General features: G+C 35.8%; 1 protein-coding gene across 13 annotated transcripts in view; it reads left to right on the forward strand.

Annotated features, from left to right (window-relative positions):
• AOPEP (aminopeptidase O (putative)) overlaps positions 1 to 22,695 on the forward strand; it is a 567,977-nt gene that overhangs the window by 28,701 nt on the left and 516,581 nt on the right. For 11 of the 13 annotated variants that reach the window (XM_069087994.1, XM_069087995.1, XM_069087997.1 and 8 more), the window contains exon 2: positions 21,359 to 22,263. The exons of 1 other annotated variant lie outside the window; for it this stretch is intronic. In XM_069087994.1, coding sequence (XP_068944095.1) covers positions 21,482 to 22,263 — 782 coding nt within the window. In that variant the 5' untranslated portion in view covers positions 21,359 to 21,481. Of the gene's footprint in view, positions 1 to 5,264; positions 5,352 to 21,358; positions 22,264 to 22,695 lie in introns of all 13 variants that reach the window. One more of the 13 variants, XM_069087988.1, reaches the window with a different exon arrangement.

The following is a 22,695-nucleotide window of genomic DNA, read 5'->3' on the forward strand; positions in this document are numbered from 1 at the left end:
GAACACAGGGAATATTATCAAAAATCAGTATAATCTGAGAATTTGGAACAAATTTGTAGTTGCAGGTATCAAAGAATCTTTTATGATTTTAATATATCATGAGTCCCACTTTGTTAGGGGAAACTTTTAAAGTTTAATGTCTACTGAATAAAATAAAATACCTCTAAAAATAACTAACAAACCTGGACTTATATTCTTTGCATCTTTCAGTAAATTGTTTGATTGTAAACATAAGTAGGAAATAATGTGTGAATGTATTATTCCCTTCTCATATTTTTCCATCCTATCTGAGAATAGATTATTTTAACAAAATTTTAGAGAAATGAGAAAGTAGGCCTATGTGTTAGTGGTTACTGATGTCTATGTGGTAACTTTTTTTGGCTAATGAAAAGTTTGTGCAATTTTTTCCATTCATTTTATGTCTTCTGCTCTTTGAGATATTGAAAAAAAACAGTTTCATAAATACTTTCAAAATTTTGTTGTTTCTAGCATAAGTCTCTTCATACTTGTGGTTAGATCAAGCTATTTTTCACATCTTCATATTCTCAAGTACTATTTCCCTTTCCTTATATAACAGTTGGATACTGAGTACAAATATAGTAGCACTGTGGTCTTTTATTTTTTAAGTTTTATTTTTACATTGCAAGCATTTACATATTATCTTCACTCTATGAAGGGTCTCTGTTTTTTTTTAACAAAGTAAAACAATTAAGAAAAATTAATAATGCATTGACCTCATCTAAAAATGCATGTAACATTCCACACCTGCAGCAGCGCCCAGCTTTTCTATTTAAAAAATTTTTAATTTTAGATTAATATAAATGTATTTTTCTTCTCAACTTATATCATATTAAAAAAAGAAAAAAAGCCAAATTCCTTGTAACAAATATTAATAGTCAAGCAAAACAAATTCCCTCATTTGTTGTTAACAAAAATGTTTATGCCTCATTCTACATCCTACATCTATTAGATCTCTGTCACGATATGGATTGTATGTCTCATCATCGTTCCTTTTGGAGTCATGGATGGTGGTTATATTGATCATAGTTTTTATAGCTTTGCAAAATTGTTTGTCTTTATGGTGGTGTTATTTTATACATTTTTCTCCTGATTCTGTTCTTTTCCTTCTTCATCAGTTTATAAAAGTTCCAAATTGCCTCTTTTTATAATATTGATGTTATTGTAGAAATTGTTTTTCTGGTTCTGTTTACTGTGCATCAATTCATAGAAGTCTTCCTAGGTTTTTCTGAAACTGTATCCTTCCTTATTTCTTATAGCACATTAATAATATTCCTACACATTCAAATAACACAACTTACTCATCTCTTCCTCAATTGATGGACAGCTCTTTAGTTTTCATATTTTTTTTGCCACTACAAAAAGAACTGCAATAAATATTTTTGTTTATATGAGACGTTTTCCTATTTCTTTGATATTTTTGGTTATAGGCCTAGCAGTGGTATAATTGGATCAAAGGGCATACATACTAAGCATGCTATCATTATTTAGTAAAATATAACCCAGAGAATACTGGTAAATCTGTTCCATTTTTCATCTATTGTCTTCCTATTTTTATTCTCAGTACAGTTTCATATATAATTGTTCTTGGCATTATCTGGCCTAGCTGGGTCTCATGCCAAGCTTTCTACAAGATCCTTTTCCCCTTTTTAAAATTATTTTTTTTCAACGGAACTGACAATTTTCTGCCTTCTTTTCCTGTTATATTTTGTTACTATTAATGTATGCTACATGAGTATTGGCTTAATTGCCATGTTTCTCTGCTTGATAAGGAGATCAAATGTTTTTAAGACTCTTTTAACCTCTTCATTGTGGTAACTGTTTTTCAACAGTTCTCTGATATAATGGGAAAAATCAAAACGGAAGTCTTTACTTTTATCCATTTCCCATCCTCTAGGGCAATAGCTTGTTTAATTAGTTTTGGTTGTAGCTATCGTAATTATATAGTGTCTTTTATCTTAATCCTTTTTCTTAATTTGATATTTATTTTGATCTTTAACTAATCACTGGTCTTACTATGTACAGATAGTTAATTCTGAAATGACTCCCATTCTCCTTCCCTATTAATATATAGTCAGTCTAATTTGTGTGATTTTATTTGGAATTTATACCATGTCTAGCACCTTTCCACCATCTTCCTGAAGAAAGTATTCATGGTCTACAGGTGTGAGCCTTCTGAGTTGTCTCCAAGCCTCTGACTTTTCTCATTCACTTTTCTTATTCACATGCTATATTTCCCAATATATTTTTCACTATCATCCTCCCGTGTCCACCTTTATAATGAATTCCTCAAATGTCTAGTATGTATTGCTTTGGTTTGACAGGCCATATCCATTTTTTAAAGTAGAATTTCTCTACTTTATTGTCTTATTCGAACATTGAGAAGGTGATAACAATTATCAAATGTCCTTAACTCACGTGTCAGGTTTTTTTTTTTTAATTGGGATTAAGTAGTTTTTTCTTTTTAATTTGTATTTAGTAGGTTTCATTTGGTTGATTGTGCAACATTTTGTATTTCATAAAATAAATTTGTATAGATATGTTTTGTTTTTACTTTGCCTAAATTTCCTTCTGTTCTTCCTATCTCCTCCCTGGAGAGCCATTCCATATAACAAATAATATTTTTTAAAGAAAAAGAAGAAAAAAAAGTGCAATCACTAAAACTAACTATTATATAAAAAAATCTGAAAATATGTGCAGTTTTGCATACCTGTACACTTCTCACTTCAACAAAGGAGTGCAGCAAATTGTCTTTTCAAATGTCTTCTTTGGGCCTATTCTTGTTCTTTTTAAATTCATAGTCTTTTTTTCAGTTGTTTTGTGGATTTTCTTTCTATTTGCCTTATTATCATCATTGTGTATATTGTTTTCTTGTCTCCACTTTGTTTTTCATCAGTTCATATATGTCTTTCCATGATTCTGTGTATTCATCATATTTATCATTTCTTAAAACTTGGTAATACTCCACTATAACAATTTACCACAATTTGTTTAGCCATTCCCCAAATGATGACCATCTGGTTTCTAATTCTTTGTTATCACAAAAATTTCTGCTATATGGGGATTTTTATTTTGCCAATAACTTCCTTGGCATATATACCTAGCAGTAGAATCTCTGGGTCAAATGTTATGGACATTTTAGTCACTTTTTGCATAATTCTAAATTACTTCCCATAATGATTATACTAAACCACAATTCTGCTAACAATGTGTTAGTGTGCCAGTCTTCTCATAACCTCTCTGATGTTCACCACTCTTTCCTTTTGTCTTCATCTTTGCTGGTTTGTTGGATGTGAAGTGAAACTTATTTCAGTTTTCATTTCTAGAGCGTTATTTGTGACTTGGAGCAGTCTTTCATATGTTTATTAATTATTTTGAGAACTGTTTGCTCATATCTTTTGATCACTTATCTCTTGGGGAATGGCTTCTTTGTGTGACCCTGGACAAGTCACTTAATCTCTTTTATCATCGGTTTTATCTGTAAAATGGGTATAATCTTATTCTGCTTCACTCACAGTGTTGGTTTTTTTTTTTTGAGGAATATGCTTATAAATCTTGTTATAGTATAAATGTGAACCCTCATTGTTTTGAGAAATCTTTAATGATTGATATTATCAGGGAAAAATAATTAGAAGAATCAGAATGAGGGATAAAGAGAAGAAGGCAGCCATTTAGGGTGTACCAGAAGGGTGCTCCTCTGGGACTCTTAAAAAATTACTTTTGTCTCTGATGCAAAAACATTTTTTCCCCACGAAACTTTAAGAAAAATATGATAAATTAAGTTGCTTGTATGGAAACAGTAATGACCCAAAGCTTCCTGTGTGTGATAATATGCAAAGGGTACAATTTCAGATTTTGCTGACCTAGCTCTAACGTCACTAAAATTCATCTTGTAGGAAGAAACTAACGGTAAAATAAAACTTTACAGTGTAGTAACCTTTTCAGTGTTATATTTTAGTGGTTAATAAATATAACTTCATGGACCATAAATAAATAGAGAAGTTAAATTTGTTCTCTTAGAAATCTTAGCTCAAATAATTTCTTTAAATTGAATTGCAGTCTGATTTTTGCAATCTAACACCTGGTGATTACAGTGCCAACATAATAGACATAAAAGAGAAATGATATCTGTACATTAAGATATGGTTGATCTGTGTAGCCAGATACATACAAGCTATGATCAGTGAAAGTAAATTTTATCATAGAAGGTAATAAATACCATAATGGTAGAAATCATTTTCAGATTTAAATTTATTTTTACACTTTCCTTTAGATATAAATTAAATTGTAGCTAAACTGGGAGGTATTTTTTTAATCATAAAAAGTCCTCTTAATATTACTCTTGACTTATCATTAGATTCCTTTTTATCACAAATATGTTTTATAAATTCTTACTAACATAAACTATGCTTTCTTGCATTCCTACTCACAATTACATATTATACATATATAGTACACAATAGTGTATCATAAATACACAGATACACAATAATAACTTGCAGTATATGATCAGAAATTGTTTTAAACAATAGAATTACTCTTCAACAGAGATGAGAATAAGGTTCCAACATTACTAGCTCTCCACCGCTACCTGCTTCTTCTATATTAGTTCTTCCTTTCACGCCCCATTTTTATAATTGCTCCCTTTTACCTTTTCCTACCCAGTTTCATTTTTTACAATCACCCCAGCAACTCAGCCTCAACTTTTCTTTCAAACTACCTTAATAAGATTTTATATATGAAATAAGTAAAAAATTTGACTTTGATGAGTGCCTTTTACTTAGTCTTTAGTGTTTTCCTTATATTTCTTCTGTATCTTTTTATATTGAATTTTCCATTGAGTTCTAGTCTTTTTGTTACAAATTACAACAAAGGTAGAATTTAAATTTGTCATAGCCCAAAGTTTATTTAAGTTGTAGGTTAGCTTGAAATTGGTATTTAAGTTAATATTAATTGTAAGTAATCATCAAAGTAGCTTATTTTCATGTAGAATCTTGGGGAAAAATAGTAATCCCCTTTCATTATGTTATCTTGCATTATGTCCTAAATTATATATGATTTTGCCTAGCATTTAATTGAATAATGAAAAGATTCCATTATAACGTGTGTGTGTGTGTGTGTGTGTGTGTGTGTGTGTGTGTGTATATTTTCGGGATTTGAAGCTATAATTTCAGGGGGAATTTGGATTTTGAATTTTTTGGTATTTATAAATACTAAAATGTAACTTAATGTTGTTTTAACTCAAGGTACATTGTATACAATTATATCACACCTTATCCTCAGAAGCCTAAAAAAATGAGAAGTAAAATAAAGATATCGATGAAAAGAATGAAGTAAGTAAAAAAGTATGCTTTGATTTGCATTGAGCGGCCATCAGTTCTTTATCTTGCTGGGGATAGCATTTTCCTTTGTGAGTCCTTTGTACTTGGATCATTGTGTTGCTGAGAAGAGCAGAGGCATTTGTAGTTGATCATTATGCAGTGTTGTTGGTACCGTGTACAGTGTTTTCCTGGTTTTGCTTAATTCACTTTGCATCAGTTCATAAAAGTCTTTCCAGGTTTTTCTGAAATCTACTGTTCATCATTTCTTTCTGTACAATTGCCTTCCAAACCTTTTCATCCTTCTTCAGATCTCCCATTCTCACTCTTTGCCCTTTTCTCTCACAGCTAGAAACCTTGCCTCATTTTTACAGAAAAAATAGAGGTAATTTGCTGAGAACTTCCTTTTTACTCCTCTTCCTCAGATGTCTTTTACCACTATCTCCTTCAGCCTTGTCTCACACAATGATGTGGCCCTGCTCCTTTCCAAGGCAATCCCTTCTACCTGCAAAGCAATCCCATTCCATCCCATCTCCTCTAGCAGATTATCCCTTCTGTCGTTCCCATTTCCTTACTTTTCTTCAGTCTTTCCCTGTCTACTGTCTGCTTCCCTCTTACCTACAAGAAACTCTAGTAGCTCCCTATCCTCTCTAGAATCAAATACAAAATCATCTAGCATTCCATGGTGTTAAAAACTCTTCATTATCTATTTTCTTGCCTCCATTTCAGTCTTGTTACCCTTTATACCCTTCTCCCAGCCCTTATATACTCTTTTTTCCAGGAAGCTTTTTCATCTTTGCTGTTCTTCAAACAAGATGTTTCATCTCATGGCTTTGGGCATTTTCTCTGACTTTTCTCTCATGCCTAGAATGCCCTCTCTCTTCATTTCTGCCCCCGGCTTCCCTGACTTCTGTCAAGTCTCAGATAAAATTCCACCTTCTGCAGGAAGACTTTTTCTAATCACTCTCAACTCTAGATCTCCCCTTCTGTCAGTGTTTCTCATTTGTCCTGTACAAAGCTTACTTGTATATATTTATGTCTTTGTGTCCCCCATTCATCGTGAGCTTCTTGAGAGCAGCAGCTGTCTTTTGCCTTTCTTTGTCCCTAGTCTTTAGCACAGTTCTTGGCACATAGTAGACACTTAATAAGTGCTTATTGACTGACTGACTTAACTAATTGTGTTTGATGGTTCCTTCATCAGTAATAGGAATCTTAGGAAAAGGGGAGGGCTTGTGGGGAAATATAATTAGTTATGATTTGTACATGTTAAGTTTTAGATGTCTGTGGGATTTCCAGTTTTAAGTTGTCCAGTATAAAGTTGGAGACGTGAGACTAGATGTTGGTAGAGAGATTAGGGTTGGATAAATAGATCTGAGAAATGTTAGCATAAGGATGATAATTGAATCCATGAGAGCTAATGAGATCACTAAGTGAAATAGCCCAGAGGGAGGAGAGAAGATGTCACAGGATAGAGCTTTTGGGGATACCCAGAGTATCTAGGAGAAGAGGGTGATTGACAGTATCAAAGACTAAAGAGAAGCTGGGGGAATAAGGATTGAGAAAAAATTGCCAATAGATTTGACAATTAAAAGATCTTAACTTTGAAAAGAACAGTTTCACTTGAATGCTGAGGTCAGATGCTAGACTGAAGAGAGTTGATAAGAGTGAGAAGAATGAAAATAGAGGCACTGTTTGTAGATGGCCTTCCTCCAGGAGTTTCACTGTAAAAGGTAGGAGCTACAGAACGATAGCAAGCCATGTTTCACACGATCAGCTACTTATTGAGTATCTCAAACTGCATGTCCCATAGGCATCTCAAACTCAACATGTCCAAAATAATGCATGTGTAATCCCAAACCCTCCCTTCTGCCCAACTTTCATGTTGCTGTTGAGGCTACCACCATTTTTCCCAGTCACCTAGACTCCCAATCTCAGTGACATCTTTGACCGCTACTCTCAGTCATCCCATGTATGGAATCCATGGCCAGATATGATAATACTGCTTTCACAACATCTGATATACATGCACTTCTCTCCACTCCCAGCTGCCACCCTGGTAGAGTTGCATGAACATTGCAGTAGTTATCTAATTGGTCCCCACCTCTAGTTTCTTCCTATTCCAATCTCCTCTTCATTCAGCTGCCAAAATACTTTCCCTAAAACTCAGGTGACCCACTTATTCCATAAACTATGACTATTGCCTGTTACCTCCAAAATCAAACATAGAATCCTGTGTGTGGCATTTGAAGTCTTTTTTAGTGTGAGCCCTTCCTGCCCTGCCACAGCAGTGTACAGTCCCACTACACTGAATTATTTGCTATTCTTCAAACACAGCACTCCATCTTCTAATTCCATGTTTTTTCATTGCCTGTCCTTCATAACCAGAATGGTTGCCATCTGCACTTCTGCCTCCTGGGTTCCCTGGCTTCCTTCAGGACTTAGCTCAGATACCATCTTTTTGTTTTTGTTTGTTTGTTTGTTTTTGCTTTTTGGAGGGGGGAAGGTAGGGAAGTTTGGGTTAAGTGACTTGCCCAAGGTCACACGGCTAGTTTTTGTGTTAAGTGTCTGAAGCTGGATTTGAACCCAGGTCCTCCTAACTCCAGGGCCGGTGCTCTATTCACTGCACCACCTAGCTGCCCCAGACACCATCTTTTTAAGAAGTAGTTAATTGTTTGTCATATGTTAGATGGTGAGATAGGTTTGTATCCCCCTGTTACTTAGCACAGTGTCTAGCACATGGCATACAATGCTGGCAACACAAAACGTTACCTATTAATTGAATGAGAGGCATAAACTTAATGATGTGTGAGGTCCAAGAATAGAATAAAAATGTTTACGGTACACTAATTTATGCACATTGGAGTGAATGCACTAGCAGTGCATTTATACAACAATTGTCTACTTCCTACTTGCTAGTAGGAATAAGTTCATTATTTTCTGTGCTGTAGAAATTATAGAAAGGCAGTTGGAATTTACAGTCCTTATGAACTAGAAGATCTAGTTGTTTCACTCATTACTTAATATTTGCACTGTTTTACTATATTACCCAGTACATAGACCTCAGTCCAGTTCAAGGTAATTTTAAACTCTGCCTTTTTGTTAAGGATCTTACACTTCTGTTGTCTTACATTTTAAAGAACTTAATGGGCTTAAACACAGGAACATGTAAATGAATGGAAATTCACATAAAAAATTTATGTGTCTCTATTCTCATTAATGCACCTGTTGAGTTATATACAAAACCAGGATGATACAGCATACAAACTAGTTGTTAATAGGAGCAACCATTGTCTCTTCAAAGACTTACAAGTACATGTGTTCTTTCATCTCTTACTAAATCATCTCTAGAATTAAGTATTTATAAACTACTCATAATGTGGATGCAAAGCATACATAAAGAATCTTTCCCTTCTAGGTACTTAACCGAGAACAACAGTCAACTAACATAAAACAGACATCGATAATTTTTTTTTAATGTAGAAAAGTGATGCCTGAAAGGAGAAAAACAAGCTATGCCTTTATTATAATCAATAACATTTTATTTAACATTTGTCAGGCATTGACCTTGTGCTAGACACTGTGTAGAATGTATAAAAGGCAGAACTTTGGTTTTAGAACAAGTCTCTGTGGTTTGGCAAATGTTCTCTGATGTTCTTAAGGGGTAAAATTTATATTCCTCATTTATGAAATTTATATATCCACATTACATGCACACTCCCCTGTGATATAAAACATTGATGGGGCTATGAATTGCAAGGTTGTTTCTTTCATGTAACATGGATCTGTTTAATATTACCTCCTACATGATCTTTCTCTAAGTGAAAAAAATTACTGAACGTAAATTTTTTTTAAACCTTTAACAGTGTTGTTGTGACTATCACTAAAACATTTGAAATATGAACCATAAAGCAAACTTATTTTGGTCTCAGAAATGGGTTATCTAGTGGAATATTAACTAGTTGTTTGTGGGAGGAGGTTGGAAGGGTAGAGCAAAAGGATAATGAGAATAGATGACCATGTTTTTTATGAAGGGTAGAAAATGTCTGTAGTGAAACCATTAGGCATTTTAAATTTAGGCAAATAACTGTGAAAACTGCTGGCTGACTTTCTGTTCAGAAATATGGATACCATTTACTGAGAGAGTCCATTCTTAGGTAGCCAAATACAGCCATTTGTAACCAGTCAGCTCACTTTTTGCCCTGCACGTTAAGATTGTACAAGCATTTGAGTTCAATGAGAATTATGTCTCTCTGTGTGTATATCTTATTATGTGAAGGAGCATGAGCTCATCCATGACTCTGAAGACAAGTGGGACAAGATTGTAATAAGTACTGAGCTGTAATGGATATACATATTAGGTGCAGCTTAAACTGAAAACTACATAGAAGTGACCTAACAATAACTCACTAAGTTCTCTGGGGCTGGATGAAACACTCTTCCTTTTTCCTGTACTGTCAAAATAAGAAATGATTGCTGTTTTATGTAGCATAACGTGAAAACCAAAATAGCATCTAAGTGAATCTTCTGAAAATATTTTTCAGTCCTGGGAAGATGGACTGAGAAATATCTAGACTGCAGCCACCCCTGCCCCAACAAAGTTCTTGGGTGCAGTAAAATCAGGAGGGAGAAGAGAAAGGTTGAAGAGTCCATTATGAGGTCACTCTGACAGAAAAAGTGACTAAAGAGTGGTTTAATGAGCTAGTATTCCAGTTCCTTCCCACCCCACCTCCACCCAAGCTCAGGACCATGTTAGCTCTTAGTGTCCCTGTAACTAGTGGAGGTTGTAGATTTAGGCACAGACTTCTGAAGTTAACCTTGTGGTTGTGTCCCAGAGGGACCTTCTCCTTGGAAAGACTGAGGCCCTGTTTCTCATGCCCCAGTCCTATATCCATAGTGGCCTGGGGCGGCCCTTTCTCCTTTGTGGTTAGTCACAGACTTTTGCCTTGGCAATTGCCCAGAAAGCCTGCTTCTCTGGCAGGTTGAGGTCCATAAATCAAAGTAACCACAAGGCTCAAGAGGAAGGAAAGTAAGTTATTGTGGAGGAATGTGGAACCTAGATGACAAAACAGACAAATCAGATGAGGCCCAAAAGGGCAGTGCAATTTCCATCTGTAGTAGTGGAGAGGAGGAAACAGGAAACTAGCAAAAAGAGATAAGTGTGGAAGAGACACCCAAATGCAAAGGCTACTTTGAGTCCCCACCCTTTGCAATGTCCTGGCTTCTTTAAGCAGAGGTTAGATGACCATTTGTATGTTATAGTGGGGATTCCTTGCTGTAGAGGATGAGATGGCTGCTCATGTTGCTTCTAATCCTTAACTTCCTTTTCTTTGACCATCCCTCAACTTCTTCCCTTCCTGTCTTCTTTCCTCCTTCCTTCCCTTTCCTTTTTTTATTCATCCTTCCTTTGCTCCTTCCTTTCCTAGCATTGCCACACCTGAACCTCAACCTCATTTTAATGGATAAGTACTTTTTCTCAAGGGAAATTGAATCAAAACCCCTGAAAGAAAGTAGAGGTATTACAAGACACAATAATACAGCAACCATAAGGACCACCATAACAGTAAATTTGAATAATAAAAGAATTATGTAAAAATGACAGAGATAAAAACTGAAATTAGAAATCTCTCTACCATGGGGTTGCAGGTAATAATGTACAGCTGAAAGGGAAGAAAGGGGAAAAGGAGCTCCTAGTAGCATCTAGAAAACTGGTGGGGGGAAAGACTCTTGGGGCCAGGTCTTCTCTTTGCCTTCCAGTGCTTAAAGAGATTTTGCCAAGGAGTGGTGAAAGGGTAAGGCTGTCAGCAACCTGGCATGTGCCAGTGCTCCCCAAACAACATATTTAACAAGAGACCAGAAAATTTAGAACAAAAGACAGATACTTTCTATAACAGTAGACTCTCTAAAAAAAGAAAGTGATAGAATTAGAATGCAAAAATGCAGAGAAATGGGGAAAATCAGTAGGAAAATTAAAAACAAGTTTGGAAGAATACCTCAATATGAAGGAACAGCAAAACAAGAATACTGAACTTGAAGATAGAATGTGAACAGTTAGCCTGAAATTTATACATCTACCAGAAAACCTGAATATCTTTTATATATATATTTGCCTTTTGGAGGGCAGTTGGGGTTAAGTAACTTGCCCAAGGTTACATGGCTAGTTTTTTTTGTGGGGGTGTTAAGTGTTTGAGGCCGGAATCGAACTCAGGTCCTCCCGACACTGGGGCCAGCGCTTTACTCACTGCGTCACCTAGCCGCCCCCTGAATACCTTATTTTAAGAAAAAAAAAATTGTTGACAAGCATTGGATGCAGATGGCAATGTACAGCTTCAAAGAAACCACAAAAACACCAACAGAAACAAACGTGAAGTTTAGCTCCCCAAGAAACTTCATAGCCAACTTTCAAAACTACAGTATCAAATAACATTTTGCAGGAGGGAAAAAACCATTTTACATTTCAAAGAGAACAGATAAGAATAGCACAGGATTGCTCTGTGTTTATAAGAAACCAAAGCAAAAATTAAAATATGCTATTCCTAAAAACAAAGAAAATTGCCTGTGATGTCAGCATAACATATTCTGCAAAAATTCTAAGAAAAGAATAAAAGAATTGGATGTGCAATTAAAGTACAGCTTGGAGAGGGCTGGCTGAACATTTGCCATTGGTTCAAAGGTAAATTGTTATGACATTAGAGAAGATAAAGGAGATGGGAAGAAGGAAAAGGCAAAGAATTAATTGGCCCCCTGGATTTAGGTTATAGAACACTTTTCCTTGTACCCCAGTGTTTCTGTGGAGTAGAATCATTCCTAGGAATAGATCAGTGGGTATCTTAGAAAGTAAAACCAGAAAGTGAATGGAGTGAAAATAATATTTCTTGAAAAGGGATGTTACAAAACAATGCCACAGAAATAAAAGAATGGGTGAGGAGGGGGGAAGAGAAGGGACAAATGATTATATACTGCACTCTGACATTTCAGGGAGGAAGAATAAAAAAGGGAAAGAAAGGGAAGAAGGAAGGGGTGAAAAAAGTGAAAGGGAGAAGAAAAAGGTAGGAGGGAGGGGGACAAGAAGGCAGGAGGGAAAGTAAAAAAAGGAGAAGGAGGGAGAGAGGGAAAAGAAGGGAGCAAGTGAGAATAAAACTTTTTTTTCAAGACAACCTATAATAGCTGGATGGAGGAGAATTTGGATGGAGAAGACCAGGGGTAGATTAATATAAGTAAAATAGCTGAAAAGTAAGGTCTGATTTAAGATGGGAGAAAATATATTTAATGGAAAAAGACAAAATCTTAGTTATAATCTTAATTGTGAATAGATTCAATCCCCCATAAAAATGAGAATGGAGAAATGTAGTAACAAAACAAAACTCAATCATTTGCTGCATACAAGAAATACACTTTAAAATACATTTTAATAGGATATATTATGGAATGAATGTGAAGGGATGAAACAATGTTATGCGTCAGGCAAGAAAAGCAGGAGTTGCAATCGTGATCTTAAATAAGGTAACAGTAAACATGATAATGTTAAGAGAACAACCTCAAAACTACAAGTTGCCTAAAGGCATTGTAGTAAATAAAAAAAATTAAATATAAATGTACCAAATTTCACAGTGGCTAATTGTTAAAATCTAGTTGAAAAATGACATTATTAGCACAGTAATAATACGAGATTTCAATATTTTCCTCTCAAACTCAGATAAGTCCCAGTGTTTCAGAGGAACCCATTTTTATACCATTCCCTTTTACCTCCCTCTGTGGGAGAAGGAAGCAGCTATATAGCACAGAAATCTTGTGGCTACTCAACACAAACTTTAAGGAGGCCCTTACATCCTTTTAGTCTACCTATATCAGTCTTCAGTCTCTTGCTTACTCTTTGATTTGTGCACTCACTCCTCTATTGTGGTTTACATTGAAAGCCAGAGTTCCTTTTAACTCTGTGTATCATAAGAAACCAAAAATTTGTATCATGACTCTCAAGCTTTATCCTCAGTATGTGTATTTCCTTGGCAGAGAGGATAAAAGAGACTATGTTCAAAAATCAAGAGAGCAAGACCCTAGAAAGAATGGAATTAAGGGCTGTTTGACTTTGTAATGTTCAGTGATGCATTAATATCCTTCAGAGCATAGCTCAAATGTTGTCTCCTACATGAATCCTTTCCTGTTGTCTATAGCTTCTAGTGCCTCCTTTCCCACTTCTTTTCCTCCATTACCTTGTATTTATTTTGTAACTAAATGTTCGTGTGTTGTCTGTTTCCCTGATAGAATGGACATTAGTATTCTCTCCCCAAATAGCCTACAAGTTACATGAAGGCATATACCATTTTTGTGCTTCTTTTTGTATGTAATTGCAAAATGCATTGCTACATGCAACTTGCTGGACACATAGGGTTATTACATGCTTCAGGAAGCTTGACCAATTAAAGGGAGTACAAGGGGGCAGAGCCAAGTTGTTGGAGTAAGAGCAGGGCCTTGCTTGAGATCTCCCCTAAACCCCTCCAAATACCTGTAAAAAATTACTCTAAACAAATTCTAGAGCCACAGAACCCACAAAATGATACAGTAAAGCAAATCTCCAGCCCAAGACAGCCTGGAACAACAACAGGAAGGGTCTATAGCACCCTACTGGGAGCAGAGTGCAGTCTGGCATGGGCCATGCCAACATATATGGAGCTGGAGCAGGCCTCAGGGGAGTGAATCACTGGTAACTCTGGCAGTTTCCAGGCTTCTCAACCCATAAATGCCAAAGACAAAGTAAAAGGCCAGTGTGGAACTCTGTTGGAATAGTGGTGTATGGAAGAGTGCAGTCTGGTCCCTGCCCCTAGGGTGAGAAGCGGTCGAGCCACATGGCTGCTTCAGGAGCTACTTGTCTTCAGATTGTAGGGGGACCAATAGACCATTCAGAGGCTAATTGCTCTTGCTTTGCCCTGCTTGGATCTGGATCATGGTCTTGGGTGGAGGCCCTGGGGTGTGTGGCCAGGTGTGAGAGCTTGTGGGGGCTGCAGAGAGGGTGCCCTCCTAATTGTTCTGGCAACTGCGAAAACCCCAGCGATTTGGGAGAAAGCGCTCTCCATTCTGAAAGCAGAGTTCAACTGTGGCAAAGAGTTCAAAAGTCAAGTAATTGTCTAGCAACATGAGCAAGCAGAGGAAACACAATACTACCGTAGATTCCTTTTTCAGGGACAAAAAGGATCAAAGCATGGAATGGGAAGAAGACAACAAAGTGAGAACTCCTGCATCAAAAGCTCCTGAGAAAAATATGAATTGGTTCTAGGACATGGAGGATCTCAAGAAGGATTTTGAAAACCAAGTAAGAGAAGTAGAGGAAAAATTGGGAAGAGAAATGAGAATGATGCAAGAAAATCAAGAAAAGTGAGTCAACAGCCTGACTGAAGAAAATAACACCTTAAAAAACAAACTAACTCAAATGTCAAAAGAGGCCCAAAAAGCCAATGAGGAGAAGAATGCCTGAAAAAGCCAAACTGCCCAGATGAAAAAGGAATGTCAAAAACTCACTGAAGAGAATAGTTCCTTCAGAATTAGATTGGAGCAAATGGATGCTAATGACTTTATGAGAAATCAAGGTACTATAAAATAGATCCAAACAAACGAAAGAATAAAAGGCAGTGTGAAATATCTCACTGGAAAAACCACTGTCCTGTAAAATAGATCCAGGAGAGATAATTAAAAAATTATTGGACTACCTGAAAGCCATGATCAAAAAAAGAGCCCAGACACCATTTTTCAAGAAATTATCAAGAAAAATTGTCCTGATATTCTAGAATCAGAGGGCAAAATAGAAATTGAAAGAATTAACCAATTGCCTCTTGAAAAAGATCTCAAAAAGAAACCCCCTAGTAATACTGTTAGCCAAATTCCAGAGTTCCCAGGTCAAGGAGAAAATACTGCAAGCAGTCAGGAAGAAACAATTTGAGCATTGTGGAAACACAATCAGGATAACACAAGATCTAGCAGCTTCTACCCTAAGGGATCAAAGGGCTTGGAATATGATATTCAGAAGTCAAAGGAGCTAGGATTAAAACCAAGAATCACCTACCCAGCAAAACTGAGTATAATGCTTCTGGGGAAAATATGGTCATTCAATGAAATAGATGACTTTCAAGCATTCTTGATGAAGAAAACTAAAGCTGAACAGAAAACTTGACTTTCAAATACAAGAAGCAAAAGAAGCATGAGAAAATAAACAAGGAAAAGAAATCATAAGGAACTTATTAAATTGAACTATTACCTTCCTACATGGAAAAATGATAATTGTAACTCATAAGACTTTTCTCAGTATGAGGACAGTTGAAGGGAATATATATGTGTATGTATACATACACACACACACATATATATACATATATATGTATGTATGTATAGGAGGGTGAAGGTGTACATAAATATATATGTGAGGGTGTGCATATGTATATACATGTATACATAGATGGCACAGGACAAGTTAAATATGAAGGGATGATATCTAAAAAATAAAATTAAGAGGTGAGAGAGGAATATATTGGGAGAAGGAGAAAAGGAGAGATAGATTAGGGTAAATTATCTCATATAAAAGAGGCAAGAGAATACTATTACAATGGAGGGGAAGAGCAGGAAGGTAAAAGGGAATGGGACAACCTTACTCTCATTGAATTTGGCTTAAGGAGAGAATAACATACACACTCAATTGGGTATCTTACCCTACAGGAAAATAGGGGGAAGGGGATAAGAAGGGGGATGATAGAAGGGAGGGAAGATTGGGGAAGAGGGTAGTTAGAAGCAAACACTTTTGAAAAGGGACAGGGCCAAAGGAGAAAATAAAATAAGTGAGGGGTGTGATAGGATAGGGGGATATGTAGTTAGTCTTTCACAATATACCTAATATGGAAATGTTTTGCGTAACTACACATGTACAACCTATATTGAATTGCTTATTTTCCCTGTGGGGGTGGATGAGGAGGGAAGAAGGCAAAAAATTTGGAACTCAAAGTTTTAAAAACAAATATGTATAAATTTTTTTTAAAAAGAAGGAATGGGAGATGAGGAGTCAAGGAAAGGAAGGAGGGTCAAGCACAGTCTACCATAACCTATGTGCCGTTCTATAGTTCAGTCAGGTCCTGGGCACTCTGACTGGAAGAATATAGGAACCTGTATGGCATTTAAGGGTTCCTGAGAGGAACACAAAGCAATAGGCTTTAAATTTTGTGTATATAAATATAAAAATAAAATAGAAAAAATATTTTAAAGCAATTGGGGTTAAGTAACTTGATCAAGTTTACATGGCCAGTTATTTTGTGTGGGTGCCAAGTATCTGAGGCTGGAACTGATCCTGGGTCTCCCAACACTTGGGCCAGAGCTCTTACTGTGCCACCTGGCCACCCCTAGAAAATATATTTATTATTAAATAAAAATATAAATAAAATAAATATTAAAAAATTTAAAAATAAAAAAGAAAGAAAATCAAGTAATAGAAGTAGAGGAAAAATTTGGAAGAGAAATGAGAATGATGCAAGAAAATTATGAAAATTGAATCAACAGCTTGCTAAAGAAGACCCAAAAAAAATATTGAAGAAAATAACACATTAAAAAAACAGACCAACCCAAATGGCAAAAGAGGTCCAAAAAGCCAGTCAGGATTATGCCTTAAAAAATGGAATTTGCCAAATGGAAAAGGAGGTCCAAAAGCTCACTGAAGAAAATAATTCCTTAAATATTAGGACCGAGCTAATGGAAGCTAATGACTTTATGAGGAATCAAGAAATTATAAAACAAAACTAAAAGAATGAAAAAATAGAAGACAATGTGAAATATTTCATTGGAAAATCAACTGACCTGGAAAATATATCCAGGAGAGATAATTTTAATGTTATTGGACTACATGAAAGTCATGATCAGATTTCATCTTTCAAGAAATTACCAAGGAAAACTTCCCTGATATTCTGGAACCAGAGTGTAATGGACACCGAGATATAACAGGACAGCTAGGCCAATTCTAATTTGATAGGAGTGTTTATTAACCGGCCAGGACTGCCTCTCAGACCGAAATACAGCCTCGAGCTTTCTGTTAGACATAATTTTATAGACAACGTGATTGCTGGCAACAGAATATGTTTCTAAGAGGTTAGCATTGTTTCCATTGAGGTGAAGCTTTCTCAGTATTATTCGCATTGAAGCAAAACATCTCAGTATTATTCCTATTGAAACAAAGCCTTAGTATTATTTCTACTGAAGCAAAACAGACCTGAATCCGTGGAAATCTGTGGCATGTTTTTAGCAACACAGGTGAAACATTTCTTTACTATTGGAGCCTATTAGGTGGTTTCCAAGGAACCCAGTAGGGGTCCCCTCTAGCAGGTTTAAGGGGGCTCTAGTGTATAATTTATGGTGGGCACTTCAAGAGGGTAAAATGAAAATGGAAAGAATCCACTGATGACCTCATGAAAGACATCCCAAAAGAAAAACTAGGAATATTGTAGCCAAATTTTAGAGTTCCCAGGTCAAGGAGAAAATATTCCAAAGAGAAAGAAACAATTCGAGTATTATGGAGATTTAGTCAGGATGACATAAGATCTAGCAGCTTCTACATTAAGGGATCAGAGGGCTTAGAATATAATATTCTGGAGGTCAGAGGAGCTAGGATTAAAACCAAGAATTACCTACTCAACAATACTTAAGGGGGAAAAATGGATATTCAATGAAATAGAGTACTTTTAAGCATTGATGAAAAGACCAAAGCTGAGTAGAAAATTTGATTTTCAAATACAAGAATCCAGAGAAGCATGAAAAGGTAAACAGGAAAGAAAAATCATAAGAGACTTATTAAAGTTGAACTGTTTATATTCCTACATGGAAACATGATATTTGCAACTCAAGAGATCTTTCTCAGTATTAGGGTATTTGGAAGCAATGTATATATAGATAGAGATAAATAGATATAGATGTATAGATGTATAAATGGATAGATAGATAGATAGATAGATAGATAGATAGATAGATAGATAGATAGATAGATGGAACAGGGTGAGTTGAATATGAAGTGACAATATTATCTCAGAAATAAAATTAAGGGATGTATAGGTGGCACTGTGAATAGAGCACTGGCCCTGGAGTCAGGAGGACCTGAGTTCAAATCTGGCATCAGACACCTAACACTTACTAGCTGTGTAACCTTGGGCAAGTCCCTTATCCTCAATTGCCCTGCGCTGCCCCCTCCAAAAAGCAAAAAAAAAAAAAATAGCAAAATAAAATTTAGGGGTGAGAGAGGAATATATTAGGAGAAGGAGAAAGGGGGAGATAGAATGGGGTAAATTATCTCACATAAAAGAGGCAAGAAAAACGTTTCACACTGGAGGGGAAGAGGAGGGAAGTGATAGAGAATGAGTGAACCTTACTCTCATCAGATTTGGCTTAAAGAGGGAATAACAAACACACTCAGTTGGGAATCTTACCCTATAGGAAAGTAAGGGAGAATGGGATAAGGGGAGGGGGGAATGATAGAAGGAAGGGCAGATTGGGTGAGGTGGTAGTCAGAAGGAAGCACTTTTGAAAAGGTGCAGGGTCAAAGGAGAAAATAGAATAAATGAGTGTGGGATAGGATGGAGCAAAATATATTTAGTCTTTCACAACTTGGCTATTATGGAAGTGTTTTGAATGACTACACATGTATAACCTATATTGAATTGTTTACCTTCTCGATGAGGATGGGTGGAGAGAGAAGGACAAGAATTTGTAACTCACAGTTTTAAAAACAAATGTTAAAAATTGTTTTTACATGCAACTGCGAAATAAGATATACAGGCAGTGGGATATAGAAATCTATCTTTTTCTTCAAGAAAATAAGGGGGAAGAGGATAAAACAGGAGGCGTGATAGAAGGGAGGGCAACCTGGAGAAGGGGTAGTCAGAATACATGTCATATTGGTATGGGAGCGGGGAAGTCATAGGGAAAAAATTTGGAATTCAGAATCTTGTGGAAATGAATGTTGAAAACTAAAAATAAATAAATTAATGTAAGAAAGAAATTCAAAGTAAAATTTAAAAGTATCAAGAAAAAAAGGGAGTACAAAAGGAGCAATTTTTTTTGTTTTTGCCTTTTTAGAGGGCACTTGGGGTTAAGTGACTTGCCCAAGGTCACACGGCTGGTGTGTGTGTGTGTGTGTGTGTGTGTGTGTGTGTGTGAAGTGTCTGAGGCTGGATTTGAACTCAGGTCCTCTTGACTCCAGGACCAGTGCTCTATTTACTGTGCCACCTACCTTAAAAGGAATAGTATATACTCATTTTTTTTGATAGTTCTGTTAAAAATTTTAAATGTTTTGTTTCCTGGTGTAGGGTTGCCTGTGTACTGCTTCTAATCATCAGGATCATTCTCTTCCTCAAATTAACTGACTATAGTTTTTGGCATTTAGAATTATACCATGTAGTTTTATATAGGATGTCACAAAAATATTAGTGAATTTTTAAACTGTTAAAACTTAAGACTGCACTAAGACTTTTGGGACACCCTATATTATTGGGCAGTAAAATCAGTTGTGATTCCTGTTATCCTCAAAAATTTCCTAAAATTGATAGCTTTATGAGTTGTCTCAAAGCTAATAAAAGCTAATCAGATAGCTATTTTCCTTTGTGTTTGTAATCAGGTATTTTTTTTTAACAGTGATGATCAAATTGGCAAATGTGAAACTTTTTTGAAGTCCATTTTCTTATAATGTAGATATATAACTTTAAACAGAAGCAAACAGGAACATTTTTTTTCTTTAAAAAACGAGGAAGCAATAGAATCTTTTTGGATGATAAAATAAACACACGCTAATTTTTAGAAATACAAAAGATTATATTAACTATTGATTCTATAGCATTTAACTATTATCTTGGCTCAGTTATAAGCCATATTTTTCCCCTAAATTTGGCTAACATAAGATCTGATTATGACTTGTAGTGAGTGTTATTTTTTAGTTTGTACCTCTGTTCTCTGTTTTCTAAGAGCTCTTTTTTCAGAAGTATAACTAGCATTCTAGGAATGGCCTATATTCTGACCATTACAGTTTTTTTTCCACTCATATTACTTCCTTTAATACTGTACACATTTTCTCCCTATGATTTCTTATTCTTTTTAATAAAGGAAGAAAAAAACAACATATGCTGGAAGAAAATTAGACATGCAAAGAATAAAGTACTATCAATTTTTTTAGCTAGATTGTTATAAAAATATAAAATCTACTTTGAATCAAAACTTTTATGGTGAACTTATACATTTTATTGTAACAGCTGTTGCTGCATTTTAATTTCTTTTTTTGCTGTTATAGGTATTTGCATATTTTCATTTCAAAAGAGATGACCTTTTGTTTGCCATAAGAAAGCTATTATCTAGAATGTTAATGGGTTTTCAACTGTTAAGATATAATGATATACTTGAGCATTTAACTATAAATTTGAAAAATCTCTGTGAACAATCTCAGCAGAATACTTAGAATGTACTCCTAGCAAATTGGCTCATTTTCTTATAATATGCTAGAATTGTTGATATAAGCTTAGCCTTAATGTGAAAAGTACATTAATCTCCGGAGTTATTGTATGTATTAAATTATTATTCTCAATAATAAAACATATGAAGCTGCTTAGTCTTTGTTCTGATTTGTTACTTAGTATCACAAGAAAAGAATGATCACTTTATTTGATGCACAAAATTAGAAATGATGCACTTAATATTTTTAAAAAAACATTGTGTGAATTAGTATGGTAAGTTTTCTTTTACATAACAGATCTTTTCTAAAATAAGAATTGTTATAGCTAAAAGCACATCCTTTGGCCTTATTGAGGACCTTTTCATTCACTTGGTGAATGGAAATACTTTTTAGCTGTTCATTAGGCTAGTTTCTTTTATTTCAATGAGTTAAATTTGTTTGCCTCCCAGTTAAATACTCTCATTATGGAGAGGAACTATTTATAGACAATAGTCAGTTCTTAAAGGTGGAAATTCTAGTAGTGCCCCATGTTTACAATTTCCTCTAATTGTGTTTTTCTTCTTGGGTAAAGGATTGACATTTGTGGAACTACAATCCCTGCATCAAGGATTTATTAACAATCAAGGATTTGGATGGAAGATTAAGAGTGTGAAAGCTGGCATCATCAGAGCTGTTGCCCAAAAAACTTAAGACAATGGAGACAGTGTTAGACCCTTCCAGAGATGACCTGCCTCTTATGGCCAACACTAACCACATACTTGTAAAGCACTATGAATTGGATTTGGATGTGGATTTTGAGAACCATGTTGTGGAAGGTGCCATTGTCATGTTCCTTGAGCCTGGAAGCCGATGCAGGAACCTGATTGGTGCTGATGGAGAATCTGGCCTGTCAGAGTCAAGTGAATCCAGCAAAATTGAGACCTCTGAACCTTGCGAGATTCCTGTGACAAATCTAGGTGCTTCCTCATCCAAAATGAGATCTAAAGATTTTTCCAACTGTGATAAAAGTGAAAAAGACACTTCTGATAGAAGCAGTAACCATAGCAGCAAAGAACAGACTTACAGGATTTCTAGTGAGCCAGGGAATCATAGAAGTGAGGATTTTTTGCTTGTACTGGACTGCTGTGATTTATCTGTGTTCAAGGTTGAGGAGGTAGATGTTGCTGCTGTACCTGGCATTGAAAGATTTATGAGGTCTACCAAGCTCACTCATGTTTCTAAGGACGTCAGAAATCAGATTGTTCATGAACTTGTGACTCAGCCTCCAGATCTTTGGAGGGAGCAGTTCTGTTATTATGCTTCCTGCAGGCAAGCTCCTGGCTGTGGAGAACTCCTGTTCACCTCTAGCACTTGGAGCTTACAAATCAGGAAAATGGGGGTTAAGACAGCCGCCGAATTTCCTCACATCATAAGAATATGGTACAAAACAAAGCCTGAGGGGAGATCAGTTACATGGACCACAGATCAGAGTGGCAGGTAGGTTAACTGAGAGTTGCACAGTCGCCTAGAGTGATTCATAATAATGCTCTTCTGAGTCAAAGGACTATATACCAAGATGCTCATCTTATTCTTTCTGTAATATTGCCGTTCATACTTTTTAATACTGCAGAGAAACCGGTTACCTCCCATGTAGGCTAAACTATTTTTTTTTTCTTTTTGCTTTTTGGAGGGGGGAAGGCAGGGCAATTGGGGTTAAGTGACTTGCCCAAGGTCACACGACTAGTAAGTGTTAAGTGTCTGAGGTCGCATTTGAACTCAGGTCCTCCTAACTCCAGGGCTGGTGCTCTATTCACTGCACCACCTAGCTGCCCCTGTAGGCTAAACTCTTGATGTTATTACATACCTGAAGCCTAGATGAAAAGATCAGGTATGTTAACCTTATGCATTTATGAACAGGGACATTAGTAT

The sequence above is a fragment of the Petaurus breviceps genome, unplaced genomic scaffold, assembly GCF_028583685.1.
Source record: "Petaurus breviceps papuanus isolate PSGF00001 unplaced genomic scaffold, PetGlider_PUasm1.0 183, whole genome shotgun sequence".
NCBI classification, from domain to species: Eukaryota; Metazoa; Chordata; class Mammalia; order Diprotodontia; family Petauridae; genus Petaurus; species Petaurus breviceps.